Here is a 23012-nt window from a genome sequence, read left to right as displayed (position 1 = left end):
TATTTCTTTGCTTCTTATTTTAATAGGATATTAAAAGGAATGTGATTGCATTTTACTGATTTCCCTGTAAAGAAATTCTTTGGTAAGCTTAGCAGAATTTCCATTGATTTGATTTTCAATATACTGTATCATTTAGCAGCATTAAGCTGATTCTCATCTTTTGCCACTTTTTGCTTTAATCAAATTAAAATATTTGCTGATATTTGCATTCTTGATGATTATTTCCATGTTACATAATTTGCAAAAGTGGCATATTATGTAAAATTAAATACAGCTTTCTTTTAATTAAAGCACATTTCTTCAGGTGGAGAATCCATGTATTTTTAGTTTTCTAAAGAAAATCAGCTTTTTTAAACTCATTTTCTGTGTCATCATCACTATCATCTACCAATACGCTGCCAACCAGTAACAAAAATTCAATACAAGTTCACAAGAATAATATTGACAGATTATTAAATTGGTATAGTAATTTTTCATCAAAGATGTGTTTTTTTTCTTTCTGTTTGCCTTTACTTCTTCACTTGATGCTTATTGTAAGATATCAAAATTATTATTACGTGACACCTCCAAGGAGTAAGACTCATTGAGGGAAGGTATCTACTCTACAACGCTCGTCGTCTCCACCAACTACAATGAACTGCAACTACCATCATCATCTACACTAATGCCATCTACTTCCCACCACGACCATTAGTATTTCACAGGCAATCACAAACATCCATGCCCACTGGTGGGATTCGAACCTGCAGTCTTTTGGCTGGAGAGCAGTTACACTAACCACTCAGTCAACCAGGCTGTCCAAGTGGTTATTGTAAATGATGTCGACTGCGCTATTGTAATATCTGCATTATTTTTTTTTATAAATTTTTCCTTATACCAATATTATCTTTATTCTTATGTCAATTCCTAAATTTTTAATCTTGTCTTGTTCCCTAATATACCTCTATTATCTTTAAACTTATGCCCTTCTGTTCCTTATATTTTACCTCCAGTATTCCTATTTTTATGCCAAGGATCTAGATATTTATTTGAATTATTGAATGCGCCTCAGGATCTCCTTTTATGGCATTAAATATTACTATTTTCGGTATATATCCTTCCTTTAACTTATATACAGTCGTGGCTACCCCCAGTTCTGAAAATCATTCCAACCTCTTTGAATCCTTGAAGCTTGATTTCCTACAAACTAATCTCAACAGTTATCTTTCTTGACTTTAATGTCCACAAATCCATTTGGCTCTGTTTTTCTAATTCCATTGACCAATCTGGAAGAGATGCTATTTGCTGTAATGGCCTCAAGAAATTGTTCATCTGCAAACCAGAATACCCAAACAATCCTCTCTGCTCAATTAACCTTTTGAATATTTTCTTTACCAGATTTCTTTCAGGTACAGTATTATGGGACATCTCCTCTTGGTAAATTCAGATCATAATCTCATACAGGTTTCTTTGTGGAAGGACCTCCTTTGAGCCATTCGCAACTTCATATTTTTTAATACTACAGCAGTACTCAAAGTGCGAAGATTTAAAAAACTTTTACTTCTGCTTTCGATGATCAGACCAGATTGAGATAATTGTTATGAATTATGTTCGAGAAATCATCCATAATGAAATGAGGACCTTCATTACCAGCGACTGTTAAAAAAATGAATTTTTTTTTTTTTTTTTTTTCTGGTTCAGATCCAATTTTAACATTTAAAAGCATAAACTATCTTTGGTGTACAATATAAAATTTTTATGGTAAGATTGTCAATGCAATGCAACAGGACAAAGTAATAACAAACAACAAAACAATAATTAAATATTTATTTTTCTGGATTTTTTACTCAAAATCAGCAACGAGTTCTAATTTAAATTTTGTGCAATTTATCATCATCATTATAGCCCTTCAGGGAGTCAAGGACTCATCAAGGGAGGCCGTATATCAATCATACCAACTGGTTTGTGGGAGATCTAAGATTTAAATATATGTAAGCAAAATTTCGTAGTATCTTGTCAGGGAATGCATGGATGTAACAGGGAGTCGGGGAGTGCTGTGCATAACAGAAAAAATTTATCACTTTTTCATGACATGAATGTGATAATATTCATCACCTATTTGCTGATTTAAGGTTAAAGATTTTATTATTATTATTCGTGACACCTCCAAGGAGTCCGAGAAGACTCATTGCGGGAGGACACCTACTATACAACTGTCTCCACCACTACACCGAATCTCTACTACCAATTATCTCTATCAACGCCATCCATCCACCACTATCACCACCACAACTTGTATTTTTTGTCTGTAAATTGCGTGTGTTCTGAATTGCTGATTTGTCTGTATGCAGGATGAAAAACCCGAGTTTCCGGGAGAAAAAACCCTGCTACCTCCGTATGCGATTGACTAACTCACCTTCGATTGAAGAATTCCACATAAAGATTCCTCCCGTCACGATGAGAATCGAACTTAGGCCTATTCCAATTGAAGGGCGCAATGTACCATCGTTCTTCCAATTGCACTACAGAGATGCTTAAAAGATATCCATGAATCCTGTCCATATGACAGATAAGGCCTCTGTAGAAGTCAGTAATGTGATTTGCTGCTTCCACACTCTTTGTGATATTCAATTCATATCACACAGCATCCATGCAAATGGTTTTATGTCCATTGCTTACAGATTAGTAGTCAAAAGAAATGTAATCTCTTGATATTCTTTTTGAAGAACTGGAGGTTGTAATCTTTGAAATGCACATACCAGCCACTGAATGAGAAAAGTTGGAAGTAATGCAGAAGTCATATTTTCATATACAAGTAATGAAATGGTGTCACACCTTATTACTAAAATACTCTGGATTAGAGATAGATGTTGAAAGTTTTTTAATTGGTTATATTATTAATTAAAGAAACCAAGAAATTATATTTTTGGTTTCATTCTTTATCCAAGTGTAAGCAAAAAAAGTTTGCTTGTGAAGTAACCTCACCACTGGTCTACTTGTATATAATGCATAGCATATGCCCATATGCGTTCGCATAATGCATAGTATTATACATGTCCATAAGGATATGTGCATTGCATTATGGCAATTGATGTGAAGTCATTAGCTTCTATATAAAAGTAGCCCAGTTGTGAAGTTGTTTCATGCACAAACTTTGTTTACTTACACCGGGATAAAGGATGAAACCAAGAATATAATTTCTTGGCATCTTTAATTTATTGTAAGTCTACTACTACTAGGCAATACTATAAGTAAATCCTGCAATCACATACAACTTACCTCTCCACAACTTAATTCTCCAACTACACACAACAGTACTACTGCTCTCAACACACACACAGTGTCAACAGCCCACCAACAGTTTTTTTTATTGTAAATTGCATATGTTCTCATTGTCCCATTTGCCTATACGTGGGATGAAAAATCCTGCTATTTATTAGTAGCAGGATTTTTCATGTACTTTATGTGTATCATAAAGTATGTGGCATGTACTTTATGTGTATCATAACTTCTCTTGCTTTATTCATGATATTTCTTATGTGGCATGTACTTTATGTGTATCATAACTTCTCTCGCTTTATTCATGATATTTCTTATGTGGCATGTACTTTATGTGTATCATAACTTCTCTCGCTTTATTCGTGATATTTCTTCCACATCATCCTCTCTTATGGATCTCTTGCTTAATAAGGTTGCACATCCATTTCACTCCCACCCTATTTGTTCTTTGAACTCTAGAGACTCATTCAGATACTGTATTATTTAAGCATCTTTTCACAGCTTCACATGCAGTGCTGATATCATTCTCATTCAGTAACTGATACATGGTATTAGTTACTGAATGAGAATGGAACCAAACACAGTATTCTCTTTAGTTTATCATACTTTTCAGCTATGTGGTTCAGCATGTCACCTGTCCTAATTGGACCATCCACATACTTAACTGATTGCCAAGTCGGTATGGCATGATTACTACTACCAACTAGTGGCAAAAGAGTCGCATGCTTAACTAAGACCCCTTCTGAAGCTATGATCAAATCTAACACTTTTGCCTAGAATTGCTTATTTCACATACTGCTTGAGAAAGTTCTCCCTCAACAACTGTTTGGTATCCATCAGGTTAGTTTGGCAATGAATTTCTTCATCCTTAACACTTCCAGGTTTGTAGCAACACCCCACCATATATTTCATCCTGTTAGCCCCCCCCCCCACTTCACAGCAGACTGCCTCAAACTCACTGCTGCATGGGACATTATTACCATATAGTAATATGTAATGGTAATATCATACAATGCGTTGCTTTACAGTGCTCTTCTTGAAGAACAGTTTTCAATTATGACTTCCTCATTCTATCCCCTTTACTCTCAATTCCAGTTATTATATACAACTCTGAAAGCCAGGTTTCACTAATGCTAAGAATTTTAGGGCCCCAACGTGTTCAGCAAAGCACAAACTCAACCATTTTGTTTGTTTGTAATGCTGCTGGCATTTGTGTATAGACATAAATTACTTCCTGCCTTTTTTTTTGTAGATTCATAACCATGCTCATTAACATTCAGATCACTGTTATGTTCGCACACCCTACTTATCATGGGCATTCTCTGTACATTAATAATGGAACACAGTATAAAATCACAATAAAAGAATCGTTTTCAAAAAAGTACCACTATAGCATTAATTAATAAGACTATTAGTGATTGGCAAGGGTAGAAGAGATAAGACTACTCATGACTATTCCTTCAAACTTGTTAGTATAATTTGTCTTGTACACTGAAATAACCAGCATGAATTACAAAGTCAAAAAGTTTGATTATATCAGGAGGAAAAGCTTGTTTAAGTAAATGAATAGTATCTACCAAAGGAATGTTTATGAAAAGAGATACTATATCAAGACTAAATAAAATATCTGAAGGTTCTAAATATAAATTATAAACTTTTGTTTTACAATCTAGAGAGTTCTTGAATAATATTTCCAGTTGGAATGAAGAATTAAACATTTTTCATGCTATCTGTCTACATTATATGGTCCTTCCAAGATTTGCAGACCAAGTATTCCATTAAGACCAGTAATAGACTGTTTTGGCTGTTCTACAGATCAAGTTTTTGAATATTTGTCTACATTATTATCTTCATTTGCTGCAGATACTTCATTTACAGTTATGCTTTCTGGTCCCTTGTAAAACTTCTGTTTGGCACAATTTCTGCCCATCTGTACTCCTGCCTCCCCCCCCCCCCAACTCTTTCACATTATTGTAGTGTTGCCTAAACATCAAACTGACCTCCTATTATCATTCTTCTCATCCAACTCCTGCACAGGTGACCAAGGAAATTACCTCCAACTTTACCTGGAACACTGTATTACATACTCTAGTCTTTACTCTAGAAAATTCTTGAACAGCTGGATATTAGAAAAAGTTTCTTGTCCTGATGGTAACTTGCCCTGTAAGAGATGTGCTCCTGAACCAATGTCTGTTATCATCTGCACTGTATTATACTTAACCTGCATCTGTGCCTCAGCATGGAAGCAAGTCCTATTAAGCCGATTTCACATACAAAGAAAAGCATGTACTGTACTATGAACTTATTACTGTCACCCTCACTGTCTAAAGTAATGTTGATCAAAAGTCAACTTCACATTTGGAGACATTGTTTACTAATCAGTGAACCACCAATATGGATTCTGCCAATAAAGATCCACAACATATTTCTTTGCCTATGTCACCCAACTCTGGACACTGGCATGGAAAAGTTTCGGAGAAACCTGTGCTGTTGCATTCAACATTTCCATTTGATAGGATCTGACATAGAGGACTTCTGAGCAAACTGCCATCTTATGGTATACCTTCCACCTTTTGTGGAATAAGGTTGTTTGCTGCATAAACGTAGGTGTTCCTCGGGACTCTGTTATTATACCTACCCTTTTCCTCATATACATAAATGACCATCTCTCACTGACATCAAATCCTATCCATATTTTTGCTGATAGCACTTTCCATATCTCTTACAACAAACCTTGCAATACTCAAATTTCTCATGCTTCAATATCTTCTACAGCCAGTACTCAAAACACTGATCTCCACTATCCTTCAGTATGGTGATGACAACTGAATCACCTTCAATGCTTCCAAAATTCAATTTTGCATTTTTTTTTCTTTCTCATGCAAAGATCTTAGCTTTTTGAATAATAATTATCTTATCTTTGATAATGCTCAGCTTAATGGTCAAGACCAGATCTCTGTCTCTCTCTCTCTTCTCGAATTGACACTCATCCTTTAAAAAACGTAGCATACTTTTTTTTTGCTCAAGACACTGTTTTGCATCTGTCCAGCACATGCAGAACAGCATCTTGAAATACACTACCTTGAAATGCAGCTCTCATTTTTGATGGTACACCCAAGATCTCTTTAAAAATTCTTCGTGTACAGTTTGGATAATTGACAGCCTCTCTCTGATAGTCAGTCAGTTTCTGCAGTAAATCTTTTGCAGATATTTATACTAATAATTAATTAGTAAATTAATACTAGGATTAGCAGCTACCAAACACCCTTCTACAGTTGAATTACTTATTCATGAACATGTTACTAATATTCATCTTTCATTCCATCTACCTTAGTTCTGTGGACCACCTTCATAAGGTACATATACCAGCCACTGAATTACAGTCCTTTATGCAGATGTATGTAAACATCTCTTACACAGCATATATGCAAAATACTAGGTCATGTGCATTACCATGTTTTTTTAGACAACTATTTAAGAATGCTGCTGGTCAGTAATCTTCAATAGTGTTGATCACAATGGGAAAAACAAAGGAACTTTCAGAGTTCAATAAAGGACTTATTAGGGTTGCCCGTGTGGCTGGAGTCACAATTTCAAAAACTGAGATTCAACTTTTCAAGAGCTGACTGGTTTCTCAAAAGGTAAGCTATTCCATTTATTTAATCAGTAGAAAAATGACACATTGTTCATCTAAGAGGCATAACCACAGTTATACCTCTTAGAAAAGTGACAAATTTTCTGTTATGCACAGTACTCCCCCACTCACTCCCTGTTACCATCCATGCATTCTCTGACATGATACTAAGAAATGTTGCTTAGATATATTTATATCTTAGATCTTCCCCCACAAACTATTGAAAAGTGGTTAGAAACAGAATATCTACCAGAACTGAGCACCAAGTTATGTGATGTTGTTTTGTTTATGCTTCTTTCTTTCTTTTTCTTCAAGCTTTGTTCCAGTTTGAGGGTACAGCAGTAAAACAGTTTTTCGAAGGCTGGCTGCCAAATAGTTCATGGTTATTGAACCCAATGCAGCCTTATGTGCCAGTAGGCATGGAAAGAATTGATGATATTGGAGGCTTCCTGATCAGCAGGCAAATAATTCTGTTGCCACTTACCCTGCCAGGTAATGCCTGGAGAGATAGAGAGATCAAATCCATGGTATGCAGAGGGCACTGTCCAAGATCATACTGGGTCTTGTCACTCCCTGTGTGTGAGTTGCATAACACAAGTCCTTCACCCTGGTTCATGCCTCTTCTCTTTGTTTTTCTGAATCAACCACCTTACACATGAAAGTCAATCATAAAAATACAAGTGTTTTAACTGCAGGTACAAAAAAATCTCCCATAAAAATAACAAAAAAATTTAAATATGAAAAATATAACAAAGAAATTGGAACAAATAATGAAAATATGCTTCAACTCACCCAAAATAATACTAGAACTTTTTCCAATAAGAACACTTTCATATTCATTTCACTAACATTTGAGGCATTAATACAAACATTAGTGACATACATCACCACTTACAGACATCAAAACCTGATCTCTTTTTCCCTAACAGAACCTCAGTTGGCATCCTCCACGACCACAGTCCACCTCAGCTATCCCAGCTACATCTTACATGATGCATTTTGCTAAAGAGTGGAACGTGCTTTTGTGAAATCTGATCTGATATCCTCTGTCAAAAGGCTATCCAACTTAGAAACCCCCCACTTTTTGATTTACTCTGGCTCAAGATTTCCTTACCTCACTTTACAGCCTTCATTTGCTGCCCTTACTACTCTCCTAACTCTGACAAACCTGCAGCCCTTTTTGATTACCTATCACTATAAGTTGATTTCTTACAAACTAATTACTCAAATTTTGAGATTGTCCTCCTTCTTGGGAACTTGAACATCCATAACACTGACTCACCTACTCCAACTTCACAGGTGAAGCTAGTAGGGAAGCTGAATCATTTGCCATCAGTCATGACCTAACACAAAATAGTCAATCTACCAGCCAGAATACCAGACAATCCTCATCATTCCATGTTCTTGACCTTTTCTTAACCAATTCTCCCTCCAAATATACTGTGGTTGTCTACTCTCCACTTGGCAACTCTTACCACAATCTTATTCAAGTCTTATCCTCTGCAGTTCATCCTCCACCCAGCCAATCTCAGCCTGCATACTCTATAGCACTATAATTGTGCCAACTAAAATAACCTCTGGAATTTTTATGCTGCTTTTCCATGATCAGATTGCTGCTTTTGCTCTCATGATTCAAACACCTGCACTGAACTAGTAACCAAAATAATCCTCACTGGAATGAGAGCATTCATTCATTCCAGTACATTCCACTCCACTGCAAACCCCAACCTGTATCCAGGCCCTGATTCTCAAAAAAAACACACACAAAAAAAAAAAGTGCTTCTGCTATCCATTATAAAAATGCAGCTTATGTTCTGTGGCTTAAATTAAAAACTCCAACTTTTCATTCAGCTTACACAATAGCCAGAAACATGTGTAAAAAGTTATCAATGATTCCAAATCATATTTTGTAAGAATGAAATGCAATAAATTGCCTCCTGCCCAACTGATAGTCAGGCCTTCTGGTCCCTTGCTGAGGCTGTTGGGTATAGCTTCTGCCCTACCATGTTGCCATCTCTCTTGCATCCTGATGGCACTATGATAACCTCATCCAAGGAAAAGGCAGACCTCTTGGCATCAGTTTTTTTCTCCAACTTTTGCATGGGCGACGAAGGCAAATCACCTCCCATATTTCCATAAACTGCCCACTGCATACCTCCTCTGAACTTTCTCCAAAAGGACATCAGAAAAACTAAGAGGCTCCTGGTCCAGATGGTATTCCTCCACTTGTGCTCCAGAATTGACACTCATCCTGTATCACCTATATAAACTTTCATATTCTACTGGCATCTACCCAGCAGCATATAAGCAAGCCCACATTCATCCTGTACCCAAAAAGGGAGACAAAAGGCAGCCATTTAACTATCATCCCATTGCTGTCCTCAGTACTTTCAAAAGTGATGGAGAAGATTAACAACAACCAGCTTCTTCATAACCTTGAGACTCATCAGTTAATTAGTGATCACCAATATGGATTCTGCCATCCTCATTCTGTAGCTGACCTCCTAGCTAATCTCACCTACTTTGGACTCAGGCTATGGAAAAATTTGGAGATGCTCATGTTATTGCTCTTGATATTTCTAAGGCATTTGATCATGTCTGACACTGAAGCCTCTTGAACAAACTCCCATCTTCTTCACTGGTTGCTCATTGTGTGTCATAATGGATGGTTTCCTCTCATCAGATTTCTCCATCAATGCTGGATGGCCTCAGGGTTCTGTTCTTTCTCTGACCTCAAATCCTATTCACAGCTTCAAAACCAATCCTACCTTATTATCCACAAGAAAAATTCTTCCTTATCTCCTCTCATTTTTGATAATGTTCCAGTTTCCTTTCAAGATTCTCCAATTTCTCTTCTTGGGTCGACTGTCACAAACATATTACTCACATAGCCTCCTTAGTCTCTAAAAGCTTGCTGTTCTTTTTCATTCTAGACATTACTTTCCTTCCTCTCAATTCCTAACACTTCTGACCTTGGAGTATTTTTTCCCACATTTGGATTGAACACCCAAGACCTCCCTAAGAATTGATGATATTCAGAAGATGGCAGTCTGCTTGACTGTTCCCTCACAGACTCCCTTCAGTCACTTTATCATAGGCACTCTGTTTGAATGCTGTGCTTTACTGTAGATACTTTCATGGGCATTACTTCTCTGAATTGACTGCTACCATTCCTCCACTTTCTTCTGACCATGTAAGAACTAGGGCAGCTACTGGCCAACAGCCAACACCGTCCAGCTCCAAACACACTGAACTAACTTCTTATCAGCTTCTTTCATTCCATCACCTCTATTCTTTGGAACAACTCCCTGGTACTGTTTTTCCCACTGAGTACAATTTTCTACTCTTTAAGAAACATATCAACAGGATACATTTTTCTCCTGAATCACTTTCCTGCACATGGCACTGTAGTGTTTATAGGTCTCGTGACCTTTCGTGTGTGTGTGTGAGGTCAACATTAAAAATAAATAATTTTAGTATATATTTGTAAATATATATATATGTATATTTTTAAATTAATCTTCATAAGTAAAAAAATGCTCATTTTTAAATGTTTTATTCTTTTCCATCATTTTTTTGCAGTTTAAAAAATAAACTTTTTAGACTATTCATATTTGGTCTTTATATACTGAAATAAACACAAAAACTTATTCTGATTATAAGACCATCAGTTTAATACACATATGTACAAGAACGTCAGCCACGTGGTTAGTCTAGTGGCTTTGTGCTTCGCAACCATATGCCTGGGGAAGGAGTGTCCTAGGCTCGATTCCCGTTGACGACATGAGGAGCTCAAGGATCTTCCTCAGTCATAGCCAAGTTAGCCGGTCTTGGGCGTGGACAGCAGGGTTTTTTCTGCCAATTTATCTGGGGTTTTTCATCCCGCAAGCAGGCAAACCGGTCCGAGGACACACATGGATTACAGTCAGGAATACTGACCCAGCCGTAGGTCTGATTCGTCAGCTATGCTGGTTCCGGAGCCTGGATAAAATTTGGTGTGTGTGGGGGGGACTAGATGGTACTGTGAACTCCTGTATAAAGGGAGAATGCTGTATCATCACACGGAATTTATTTATTTTACACAAGAACGTTGACTAGTTTCACTAGCACACACTCTAGCTTTGTCAAGACTAAAAAGGTGAAAGAAAATAATACTCAAAAACAGTTTATGTTAACAGTGTACTGTATTATTTTGTTTTTTTTGCATTTATTATTTTCTTTCACCTTTTTTAGTCTTGACTAAGCTAGACAGTGTGCTAGTGAAACTAGTCGACGTTCTTGTACATATGTGTATTAAACCGATGGTCTTATAATCAGAATAAGTTTTTGTGTTTATTTCAAATGAACCTTTTTTAAATTGCACTTGTACCCAATTAAATTATTGTAATCTTGCTTATTTGAAAATTAGAGAATGTAACTATAGTAAGCACAGTGAGAACAACATCCAAAAACATTCTCCATGTTGTAATAACAAGGAAAGTCTTGAAAAACTGGAGTAATTTTATTTGAAAGAAAAAAGATGAGTCTGACTTATGCAAATTGTCTTTCATTATAGGTGCTAGATGAAGTTCATCGCATGGTGTGAGACCACTTCCCCACTTATTGGAGGCATGAAGTGGCTTGAAAAAGTTCAATGTAAATAATAAAATATTAAATGTACTATAGGTGGTTTGCAAATAACCTTTCATGGGTGGGAACAACATAAAAAAAAAAAATTCAAATAAAGCATTTATTTCACTGAAAAAACTGTCAACATAAAAAAGTATGTTTACAGTTTTGTACTTTTGGAAAAATCTGCTTGTCTCTTGCAGTAGATGTGTTACTACACAGATAAACCAGCTGGAGAACCCACAGCTGTGTTGGATTGCATCTACAACATACCAGGCATTCACCAGATAGTCCTTTAACTGTCTCAGATTTGACATGGAAGAGAACTTTGCTTCTGATCTGTTTTTCTAACATGTCCCATAAACTCTCAATAGGGTTCAGATCTACATTTTGTGGTGGCTGGGGAAGATTGCTGAAGGTATTGTCATGCTTACTGAGCCACCTGAACAGTTTTTGTGTGATGGACAGCAGCATTGTTGTCCATGAAACAACAGTTACCTGCTGAATAAAAAGTCAACATTGCAGGATAGACTTGATCAGTAACAATGTTCAGATATTCCTTGGAGGACACCTGACCTTCCAGCAATATCAGGAGACCCATTCTGTACCAACAGAACATGCCCTACACCATGACACCACCTCCAGAACTTTGAGTTGTGTTTACAAAGCAAGCTATGAATCAGGAACAACCTTTATTAAATGCTTTGGTCAATTGCTGCACACACAGGAAGTTTTGTTTGTCTCTACAAGCCTTCTCAGACTATGGCAATCTCGTTCTTGATAGACTGTCTTAGGACCACAGTTATGCCTCTTAGACAAGCAATGTGTCTTATTTTTCCACTGATTAAATACTCAGAATATCTCACCTTTTAAGGAAACAGGCAGCTCTGCTGTTTTCAAAATTTTAGCTCCAGCCAAATAGACACCTCCAATATGTTCTTTATTGAACTCCAAAAGATATTTTCTTTTTCCCATTGCGATCAACTTTATTGATAATTACTGATCATCAGCATTCTTAAATAGTTATCTAAAACAGTGTGACATGCATGATCTGGTATTTTGCATATAAGTTGCATAAGTGACATTTACGCATATCTTCATAAAGATTTCTAATGCAGTGGCCGGTATGTGAATAAAGCCAAATTACTAGGCTGTGACAAATCATTGAGCCTAGCATATTAAAGAGAATATTTAGTTTAAAAATTCTGCTAAAATATAGTACTGTGTTTGACTTACAGAAAAATAACTATATATATATATATATATATATATATATATATTTTTTTTTTTTAATTTTAATTTTTTTTTTTTTTTTTTTTTGTCATAGTAAACATATGCTAGATATTTTAATCAAAGGAATGTGTAACTTATTTTTACTCACACTCATTACAAATTTATAACAAAACTCAGTAAATGATATAAAGTTTCGAATGTATTTTTATATATATATTAGGTACCATTTGGAGAAGTTAATTATGTGAAAAACTGGTTAAAAATAGAAGGTGTTGTGGAAAAACCTGTAAAAGAACATCCACAAAGGCAAATTCAAGGGCTTGATTGTAAAAGAAGTGAGGTATGTATGTATGTATGCATGCTTAAAATAAATATAACATTTGAAATTGGTATTTCATACAAATAATGCAGTAGAACTGCTATTAGTGTACATGATAATTCCATCTAAGTATACCTTTTTTTTTAATTAAAAAAGAAAATTTTCAGTTGGCATTAAAATCGACCTGTTTATTAGAAATGAAATAAATACCACTAAAGAAAGTCTTAAGTTTTGCCTTTGCATTGCAATCAGAAGGTATTTCTCATTTTTAACATTCAAGACGTTGTGGTTCAAATCACATTACCTTGAGAGAACGCTCTCTATAATTGAGTGTACAGTTGATAAATTCAGTAATATGTGTAACATTTGTTGGCTAGGAGGATAGTACTTCTGCTCTTCAACTGATAGATCATAGTTTCACATCCCACTGAAGGTATATTTGGGAATGCCTTTAGGTGGAAGATGAATTTCATCACCTGATGAGACCGCCCTGCTTATTGCATGCCCAAAGTGGCTTGAAAAAATATATTATACTTGACAAGAAATTATATTTTTGTTTTAATCCTTTACATAAGCATAAGCAAACAAAGTTTGCATGTGAAGTTTCTTCACAACTAATCTACTTACCAGCCTGGTTGGCTGAGTGGTTAGCATATCCGCTCTCCAGCCAAAAGGCTGTGGGTTCGAATCTGCCGTGGGCATGGATGTTTGTTATTGTCTGTGAAAATACTAGTAGTGGTGGTAGATGGCATTGGTGTAGATGATGAAAGTAGTTGTAGTTAGTGGATTGAGTGGTAGAGATGGAGATTGCGGAGTAGGTGCCCTCCCTCGATGAGTCTTTGAATTCCCTGGAGATGTCATATAATAATAATAATAATATAGATTCTGTTGACTTCACGTAATTATTTCAGTATCCCATAATGCTTAAACATTTATTGAGGTCCTATTAAAACCCAGGGAGGACCTCTCCAAAAAACAGTGGTCTACAAGATCACTGTAAATCTGACATGAAAGGATAACTATGAAACTCATCACTCCTGACCTGAATCACTCCAGGACAGGAAACTCAGCAGTTGTTCCACTCAGTGATAGGCAAAAACTTACCATTAAGTAGAACTGCTCTGCTTCCTAAGAAGCAAGCCTGCCATTAGTGGAGCTATATCCAGGAAGATGTAACCAATGTTACATCGATGCAGAAGTCATAGGTTCTATATACAAATAGTAAAATGGTTTATTACCATATTATTTAATCCTCCATTTCAGAGGTAGTTGTACAAAGTTTCACCACTGGGTTATAAAGTGTATTATTTTGACTAGATTTATATATATTTTTTTTAATCCTTTACCCAAGCACGAGCAAGCAGTCTGCTTGTGAAGTTTTTTTCATGATAGTATTCATGATAATCTGTTTGTATGTAGAAGCTGTTGACTTCACATCAGTTGTCTGTGCTGTCCCATAATGCATAATAGTCTAATTATAAAGAAACTTCATAAGACATTATTTCTTGATATTACTCTTCCTAATTTGGTATCAGCAAACAACTGAATATCTTTTTTCACACCGTTAACTATATCATTGATATATATATATATATATATATATAAGTTAAACAGCAGTGATCCCAGAACCAAACCCTGTGGCATCCCACTCGTCATCTTCCTTTTTTTGGAACACTGCACTTCCATACCAATTCTCTGGCTCCTATTAGTTAACCAGCCTTGTAACTAAGCTACCAAATGCCTATCCAACCCCATCCTGTGCACTTTGAACATTAGTTTATCAAATTCAAATAAATCACTGTATAAGCATCTCTCCCATCCAGTATGCTAGTCACTCTCTTATGCTTCCTTCAAACCAGCTTGGAAACTGTCTTCCTTCCTACCATCAATAAAGGATATATTACCACCTCCTTCCTTATCTGGTGTCTATCAAGTACCCTGCTCATGTCATCTTTCCTGTTTTGGACAGATTGGCTGTTCTGTCCTTGATTAAAATTGAAGAACATCAGGACTACATTATATTTTTGGAATCTGACAAGTCTGGCCAGGCTTCTCACACTATTGACACTAGGCACAGAGTTCTTTGCGACCATAACTATTTCACTCCATCAAGTTCAAATTCAACTGATTTTCCTCGAAACGTAAAAACGCTAAGAAATCATCTGAACCTGAACCAGACAGACAGTATGCTGATATCCAAGTATTGAGAAGTGATCATTATTAATTGTTCGTAAGTTTTTTTTTTTAAATCTATGCAACTTGCTACAATTCTCCCTTTGAACTCTAATTGTGTAATATCACATACTTCAGCTGTGACCAAGACATGAGCTAACATACACATGATTTATGACTCGTTATTTTGATTCATCTTTTGAATGTAGTTAACAGTCTATCTCCCTGATGATGTTCACATAACATTGAATGAAATATATTGGAGTTCTTGAATAAATTCTATATAATTCTCTATATATTATAATTACTTAAATTTTTTTATTACTTAAATTAATTATAATATATTGTAATTACTCCAGCAAGTTAAAATTCAACTTTTTTTTGCTTGAAACATATGAAATGCTAAGCAATTATCAGAACCTCAACTGATCAGACTATTTTGATATCCAAGTTTTGGGAAGTAATTACTATTAATTGTTCATAAGTTTGTTTGTTTTTTCTACACAACTTGCTACAATTGTTCCTTTGAACTCTAATTGCGTAAATCATGTACTTCGACTGCAACTGAGACATGAGCTAGTTTACAGTTGATTTATGACTCATTATTTTGATTCATCTTTTGAATTTAGTTAACAGTCTATCTTCTTGATGTAACGTTGGATGAAACACACTTGGGTCTCTTTTTATGTGTAGCTTTTTTATGTGGTTTTGAAGTTATGCATAACTCCGTTGTACATAATGAACAGCATCTTGCAGCACATTCTGGCGTAACGTGTAAGCTGTGAGTGTCCGTGAAGTTTAATTTTGCATGTGAATACGTGTTTGTCTTTTCATTATCCTAAGTCTAAATTTTGCTAATTTTTAATTTGGCCCAATGGAGAAAAAAAAGCAACGAAGAAAAGCGATTTCTTTTGAAATTAAAATTGCAATTTTAGATCCTATTGCAAAAGGAGAGGGAGGATCTACAGCGATTAGTAAACATTTTAATTTAGGTGAATCTACTATAAGAGCAATTAAAAAGAATGAAGTTGCAATAAGAAAATCTGTCATTTCTGGCACAAAACTAAGTCCAAATTATCATCATACTCAAGAGATGCTTTATTAGAAAAAAATGGAACGAGCGCTCATAATTTGGATTTGAAGAATTAACTCAAAGAAGAATTCCTATAAGTGGTTATTTAATTAAACAAAAAGCTGTTTGGTTTTATGAACAGATGAAGAAATTGGAGTCATCTACTTCTGCTTCCCAAGCTGATAAAGAATTTTCGGCTAGCAAAGGATGGCTAATCAGGTTTTTAAAAAGGAATGCACTTCATAATGTGAAGATTACAGGTGAGGTTGCAGCAACAGACGAAGAAGCAGCCAAAAATTTTTTTGGCTGTTTTTTAACGCTGATAAACAGGATTGTTTTGGAAGAAAATGCCTAGTCGAACTTGCATCGCAGTCTGAGAGAAAAGCAAGTGGGTTTAAAGCAAGCAAAGATCAAGTAACATTTACTTTGTAGCAATGCATCAGGGATCGATTGTTGAAACCCCTCCTAGTAAATCAATCTCTAAGACCACGTGCTCTAAAAGGCAAAGATCGAAAACAGCTACTGGTACATTGGATGGCTAATACAAAGGCCTGGGTAACAATTGCTTTATTTACCGAATGGTTCAATAATTGCTTTGTACCAAAAGTGGAAACATATATGAAGCAAAAAGCTCTCGATTTTAAAGTTTTATTAATTGTTGACAATGCACCAAGTCATCCTCATTTAGAACATCCAAATGTGCAGGTAGTGTTTTTTCCACCCAATACAACAAGCCTTATTCAGCCATTAGATCAAGGCATAATTGTTAATTTTAAAAAATATTATGTTAAGCACACTTTTCAATTTATATTGGATAAACTAGAAAATGAATCATTAACAGTAACTGATGTTTGGAAAAAATTTTCTATTTAGGACTGCTTAAATCATGTTGCATCTGCTATCGCTGAAATAAGACCACAAACTTTGAATGCCTGCTGGAAAGCAGCTTGGCCTTGGATGTGTTGCAAACATTCAAACATCTACATTGTCAGCTGAAATCATTACTTTGGCACATGAAATTGGTGGAGAAGGTTTGATACATTTAGCCATAATGATGTAGATGAATTGCTTGTAGATAATGCCTTAAGTGACGATGATATTATTGAATATCAATTAACTTTAGATATCATCAAAGATCGAGAAAACGATAGTGAAGCGGAAGAAAAACCTGTCCCCCTCACTGCAAATATAATTCGAAAAGGTCTTGAACTATGCAATAAATTGGAAAATCATTTTCTTGTTAATGACACAAATTCTGAATGAGCCTTTAAATTCCAACGTGAGCTGAAGAACTGTGTCTGGATATAGCGAGCTGTATAAAGAAATTAGTAAAATCATCATCGCGAAGTTTAATCACTGATTACATTGTCAGAAGAAAAAAAATCAACACAGAACGAGGGTGAAGCTAATTCTTTTTGTGAAGAACCATTGCCTTTACCATACAAATCTGATGCGCTGACTATCTCTTCTGGAGATGAAAGTGATTTCGCACCAGTTCGCAAACATTGCCGAATATTGTCTAATAGCGACAATAATTCTGATGAAAAAATCTAAAAAAATTTGTTACTTTTCAATAAAATTAAATGAATAAAGCTTTAAAACAAACTTAGGCATTCTAATTTTCCTGAATTTTTATAAACTTTTTTATGCGATTTTAGGTTTATTTTAATTCATTGCTTCAGTTTTAGAAAATTATGGAACATATCCCTAATTTTTCAACATAAGTTAGGTCTTTTTTGTGCTATTTTTTATGTGCAGTTTTCTGTGGAACGTATCTACTGCATAAAAAGAGACTTGACTGTATATTGGAGTTTTGGAATAAATTCTATATAGTTTTCGTTACATGTGTAAACCATGAAACTTACTTTAAAATGTAACAAAATTACTGAAGCATGATCTCTCCCTAACAAACCTATGCTGCTCTCTTGAAAGCCTTCCATTCTCATCAATCCATGCTTATACAGTAAAACCCCAAAGTTACACGGTAAGTGGGACCAACAAAAAGTGCGTAAGTCGAATTCGCGTAACTTGGGGTATAATTTTGCATGTAATTTATATATGCAAACATACAATTGGGACCAAAGGTTTACAAAAACACCTATATTTTTTAAGAAATATAATCATAATTGTAGTTTTCGTACATAAAAAAAAGAAAGTTATTTCGATATCGATGGTTTCATAAAATCTAATAGATTCGTCTGACGGCATAATGTCTTTTTCTTGTCACGCAAAATTTCTTCATAGCAAGCTAATGATTTTTTTATTCCTTGCCTTGTGGCTACAATTCGTTCCTCGTTAGAATCTATATCCTCCAAAATCTGTAAACCTTTCTTTTATGATCGTTCTTACTGTGGATTCCTGTAGATCGAACTTCTTTGCTAGTTCACAAATTTTCATTCCGCCTTCAAAATCCTTAATAATGTTGAGTTTTGTTTCCAAAGTCAATGTTTTTCTTTTCTTGCTAGCTGTAGAAGAATCGGACTTGCTTCTCTTGGATGACATTATTATTTTTTATGTGATAAAATTTTTATCAAGAACATAACATTAAACAATCGCAAGGTTTGTAGACTATAAAAATCGTGTATGAATGGAGACCGTGCGAAACGCGTCAGTGCTTGTTCACAGCATGTGCGACACTGGCGAATGCGGCCAGCACCTGAAAGATACGACTAGTGGTGAGGCGTGAAGCGGAACGGGAATACATACATACAAGAAACCGCGTAAGTCGGGGTATGACTGTACTTATATTCTGTCACTAACCAGCCTCTCTAATACATGACTACACTTGATATACTCACTGACCTGTAGTTAGATACTACTGACTTGGATTCTCCCTTATGCAATGGCAATATTTTTCCTTCTTTCCACTCTTCTGGGACTGTTCCTGTTGGCAAACTTTTGTTTAACAATTGGTAGAAAGCCTCCCTCAAAGGATGCAGGAGGTGATCAAAGCCAAAGGGGATATAGCTGATATTAGGTTTTCTTGCTGGTATCAATTGCAAATTACTAAAGTGTGTGGACAATTACTGGTGGATAGTATATATATATATATATCCCCCCCCCCAATGCAAATGCATAAAAAAAAAACACTCGAATCAGATTGACCATAATTTCAAAAGAAAACAAAATCACAATATCGCAAATGGTGCAGCAATAAGTGGACATCCACTGTGTGTTGAAGAACAAGTTTAGCACCATCTGTAAAGATTCATGCTTTTTTGTATTTATCTGACATAACAGTTTGTTACTACACTATATTATTTAAGAAAAAAATTACATGAAAGGAATCACTCTTTTTCTTCCATTCATTTCATTCTCAGTCTGCACTGAAGCCTGCAACAGTTTCAAAATCACCACTAAAAAAATCCAAATCTGATTTTATAAAATTTAAATGCAGAAAACTTCCCTCTTATACAAATTAGCAGGCAATTGTGCCTTCTGGTCTTTTGCAAAGGGCACTGGGTACTTTCATCCACCTGTGCTTCTATTCCCCCCCTCCCATTCAAGCATGCAGAGATCATACAACACTTAACGATAAAAATCTTATCTCCTAGCAACGTTCTTCTCTCCCAACTGATTAATATTTGCGGCAGATCACCTGTAGCTGTACCAGAAAAAATGCACTACAGTTCCACTGTTTTTTTGCCAGAAAGATATCAGAAGGAGCTTGAGTAGCCTGGATACTAAGTCTTCTGGTTCTCATAGTATCTCCTCTCCAAGTTGCACTGAAGTTGTTCTTCAGTGCAACTTGGAGAGGAGATACTAACATACATCTATATTATTTCTAACTCTTTTATACTCAGCTGTTGCCTACTCCACAGCAACATAGAAACAAACTCTAGTCATATCCTGGAGTTACATCACCTTCTGTTCCATAACTTGAAAACATCCATATGTCAGAGCACTGTGTTGAAGTTTGAAGACCATGTCACTTCAGTTTTAACTGAAGTGAAAAAAAACCTAATGTATGAAAACTGGTTTATTGAATGAATTTGTGTGCTGCATTGTTGGTCAAGCACAGCTGTTATATCTGTATGTATCTTCTACATTTAATGAGATTGGGTAGAAATAGATTTTAAGTAGATCTTTAAAGTCTTTTTCAGAAGTACTGTTTAAGGTTGCATGTGAGCTAGATTGTGTTTTCTTTTCTCTGTGGATTTCTGTGCAACAGGAATAATCCCTTACAACATTAGCATTTACTTTTGAACTTCTTTCAAAATCCAGATCATACTTTTCCAAAAGATCTATGCTAGCAGCTTCAAAATAACAGAAAACTTCAGAGAGAATTTTGGAAGTTAGGCCACCTTTTGGTGGATACCTCCTCAGGCATATCTTCTTACCTCTACTCTTCAACTGCCAGATCATTGCTGAGAGGCTGAGAATGGGACTCCATAAGTTCAGCTACATCTTAGGGCTCCACTTCTAGCTCTAACTGCTTTGCTATCTCTACAGTATTGTTAGTTATTTCAGGTACAGGATTTTCTAAGCCTTCAAAATCATCTAGCAACTGTGGACATAATTTTTTCCACACCCCCTTTCAGTGTAGAGATCTTAACATCATTCCATTTTTTAATCAGTCTTTACAGTAGTGCAAGAGTAGCCTAGTCTTCAGCCTCTCTCAAATTGCAATGCACCTTCATCACTAATCATTTTAATCTTTGAATCTAATGTAATAGCCATATGACTTTTCTTTTCACTTTTATCAGCCATTATATTAATTTTCCTCACAACAAAAATAGTAGAATAAAAGTTAAAAACAGTTTAATATTCACGCAATCACAGAGTGCAACACAAAGACGTGATGAGCTGTCTTATGGCACACTGATAATAGTAAGACAGTGACACCTTTTGCGTGATAGCATCATGGTGCCAAAGAACCATAACTTAAGAGTAAGTGGCAATTTAAATTTGGATATGCCTGAATTTAGCACAAAAAAAGGATACGAAGTCTGTCATCATAATATATCCATTGCCCTTATCTCAGTCCTAAAACTTAATATGATGGCCAATAAAAGTGAAAAGAAAAGATCATTACTAGTCAACTTCTTCATTTGGAGTCTCACCAGTTAATCAGTGATTGCCACTCTAAATCCACAGAAGCCTAGCCTATATCACTCACTTATAAACATGGAAAGATTTGAACAAAGAAACTTATGCTGCTGCTGTTCACATTCCAAAGTAATTGATAAGGTCTGTTTAACAAACTGCAATTCTCTGATCTTGTATTATTATTTCTGTTAATATCAGTCTCACACATGACTGACTGAAGAATGTATGGCACATTGATGCCATATGTATGCAAGAATAAAGGAAGAAAATCCTGTTGATATTTTTCTTGAAGACTACAGGTTATTGTTGTTGTTGGGAAACACTTCCTGAGGAAGGCTGTTCCAGAGAATAGAAGCAGGAAATGGAAGAGGAAAAGTAGGTTTTCAATGGGTTTGTAATTGGACTACAAAAACTATTGTAGCAGCTGTTCAACAGGCTATTGGACAGGAATATTGGGCAGCCACTGCTCATTTTTTAACAGGCATGGCAAGTGGAGGAATTTTGATTGGTGTCAGTTCAGTGGAGCATTACCCATGGAAGTTCTTATAGAAAAGATATAATGCTGAAACAGAATGTCTTATGAGATAGTAGTTGAAGTAAGTCTGTAAGAGAGGGATAATTGATAAGTTGAACCAATCTTATGGACAGTATTAATTTCCTGACTGGCTTTGATGTGTATGTGTGTGTATATATATATATATATATATGTATGTATGTATATGTTAATCAAAATGAGAATGTGAAGCATATAATACAGTTGAAAAAACATGGATAATAATTGCTCATCAATTATATCTCCATTAAGAGGTGTGATAATATTTTACACTCAGGAGAACTCTTAACTGGATTAACTCGCATTCATAGCTCATCTCAGAACCATTGCTGCTAAGCAGCACAGAACACATAGATTCCTTACAGTATATGTTTTGGGGCTGTAATTTTAAATGGGGATATAAACTAAACATATACAACATATCTTTATATTTCTAGTCCTTTTATCATATAATTATAGTTCGTCTTGTTTTGTCCTGCTATTAATAACAAACTTGGATTCTAAAATATATGTTTGTTTGCTTTTTTTTATGGGGGGGGGGGGAATGTCGTCGATGTATACAGTATACAGGAAATGGTTGCTATCAGTTACTGCACATAAATCTTGTATCAACCTATAAAAAGAAATGACAATTTTTTTTTTTTTTTTGTGGTATTATTGCATATGTTAGATAAAATTTAGCTTTTTTTGTTCACAAAAATCTTTATTAAAGATAAAGTTCCTCCATAGCAAATTAGAAGAACAATGGAACATTGTGCCATTTGATTGGAAAAGACCTGAGTTTGATTCTTGCTCTGATAAGAGAAACTTTTATGTGAGCATTTTCAAATGAAGGTAAGTTAGTTGATCTCATATGGAGGTAGTAAGGTTTTTTCTTCCAGGAAACCCAGGTTTATTTTTCTTTTTATCCAGCATGCAGGCAAATCGGCCAGCAGGACACATGCAAATTACAGACAAAAAAAATTACTAGGTGGTGGACATTGTGTGTTGATGCCAGCTTTAGTTGGAGGAGACAGTGAGTTGTTGTGTATTGTGCCCTCCCACAATGAGTCCAAGTACTCCTTGGCACTGTGATGTAATAATTACTTTCATGAAACAGTTCTTTCATAAAATA

At 35.4% G+C, this 23012-nt stretch overlaps 1 protein-coding gene across 1 annotated transcript in view; it reads left to right on the top strand.

The window, feature by feature from the left end:
- The window catches only part of LOC150100189 (single-strand selective monofunctional uracil DNA glycosylase-like), a 38769-nt gene that overhangs the window by 939 nt on the left and 14818 nt on the right, over positions 1–23012 (top strand). Inside the window, exon 2 of the mRNA XM_090402877.1 lies at positions 12954–13073. Coding sequence (XP_090259003.1) covers positions 12954–13073 — 120 coding nt within the window. The remainder of the gene's footprint in view (positions 1–12953; positions 13074–23012) is intronic.

The sequence above is a fragment of the Typopeltis vanoorti genome, chromosome 13 (assembly GCF_054136105.1).
Source record: "Typopeltis vanoorti isolate ZY-2024b chromosome 13, IOZ_Tvanoo_1.0, whole genome shotgun sequence".
Classification (NCBI taxonomy): Eukaryota; Metazoa; Arthropoda; class Arachnida; order Uropygi; family Thelyphonidae; genus Typopeltis; species Typopeltis vanoorti.
The sequence above is the reverse complement of the archived record's forward strand: the minus strand, read 5'-3'. Positions and strand labels throughout refer to the sequence as shown.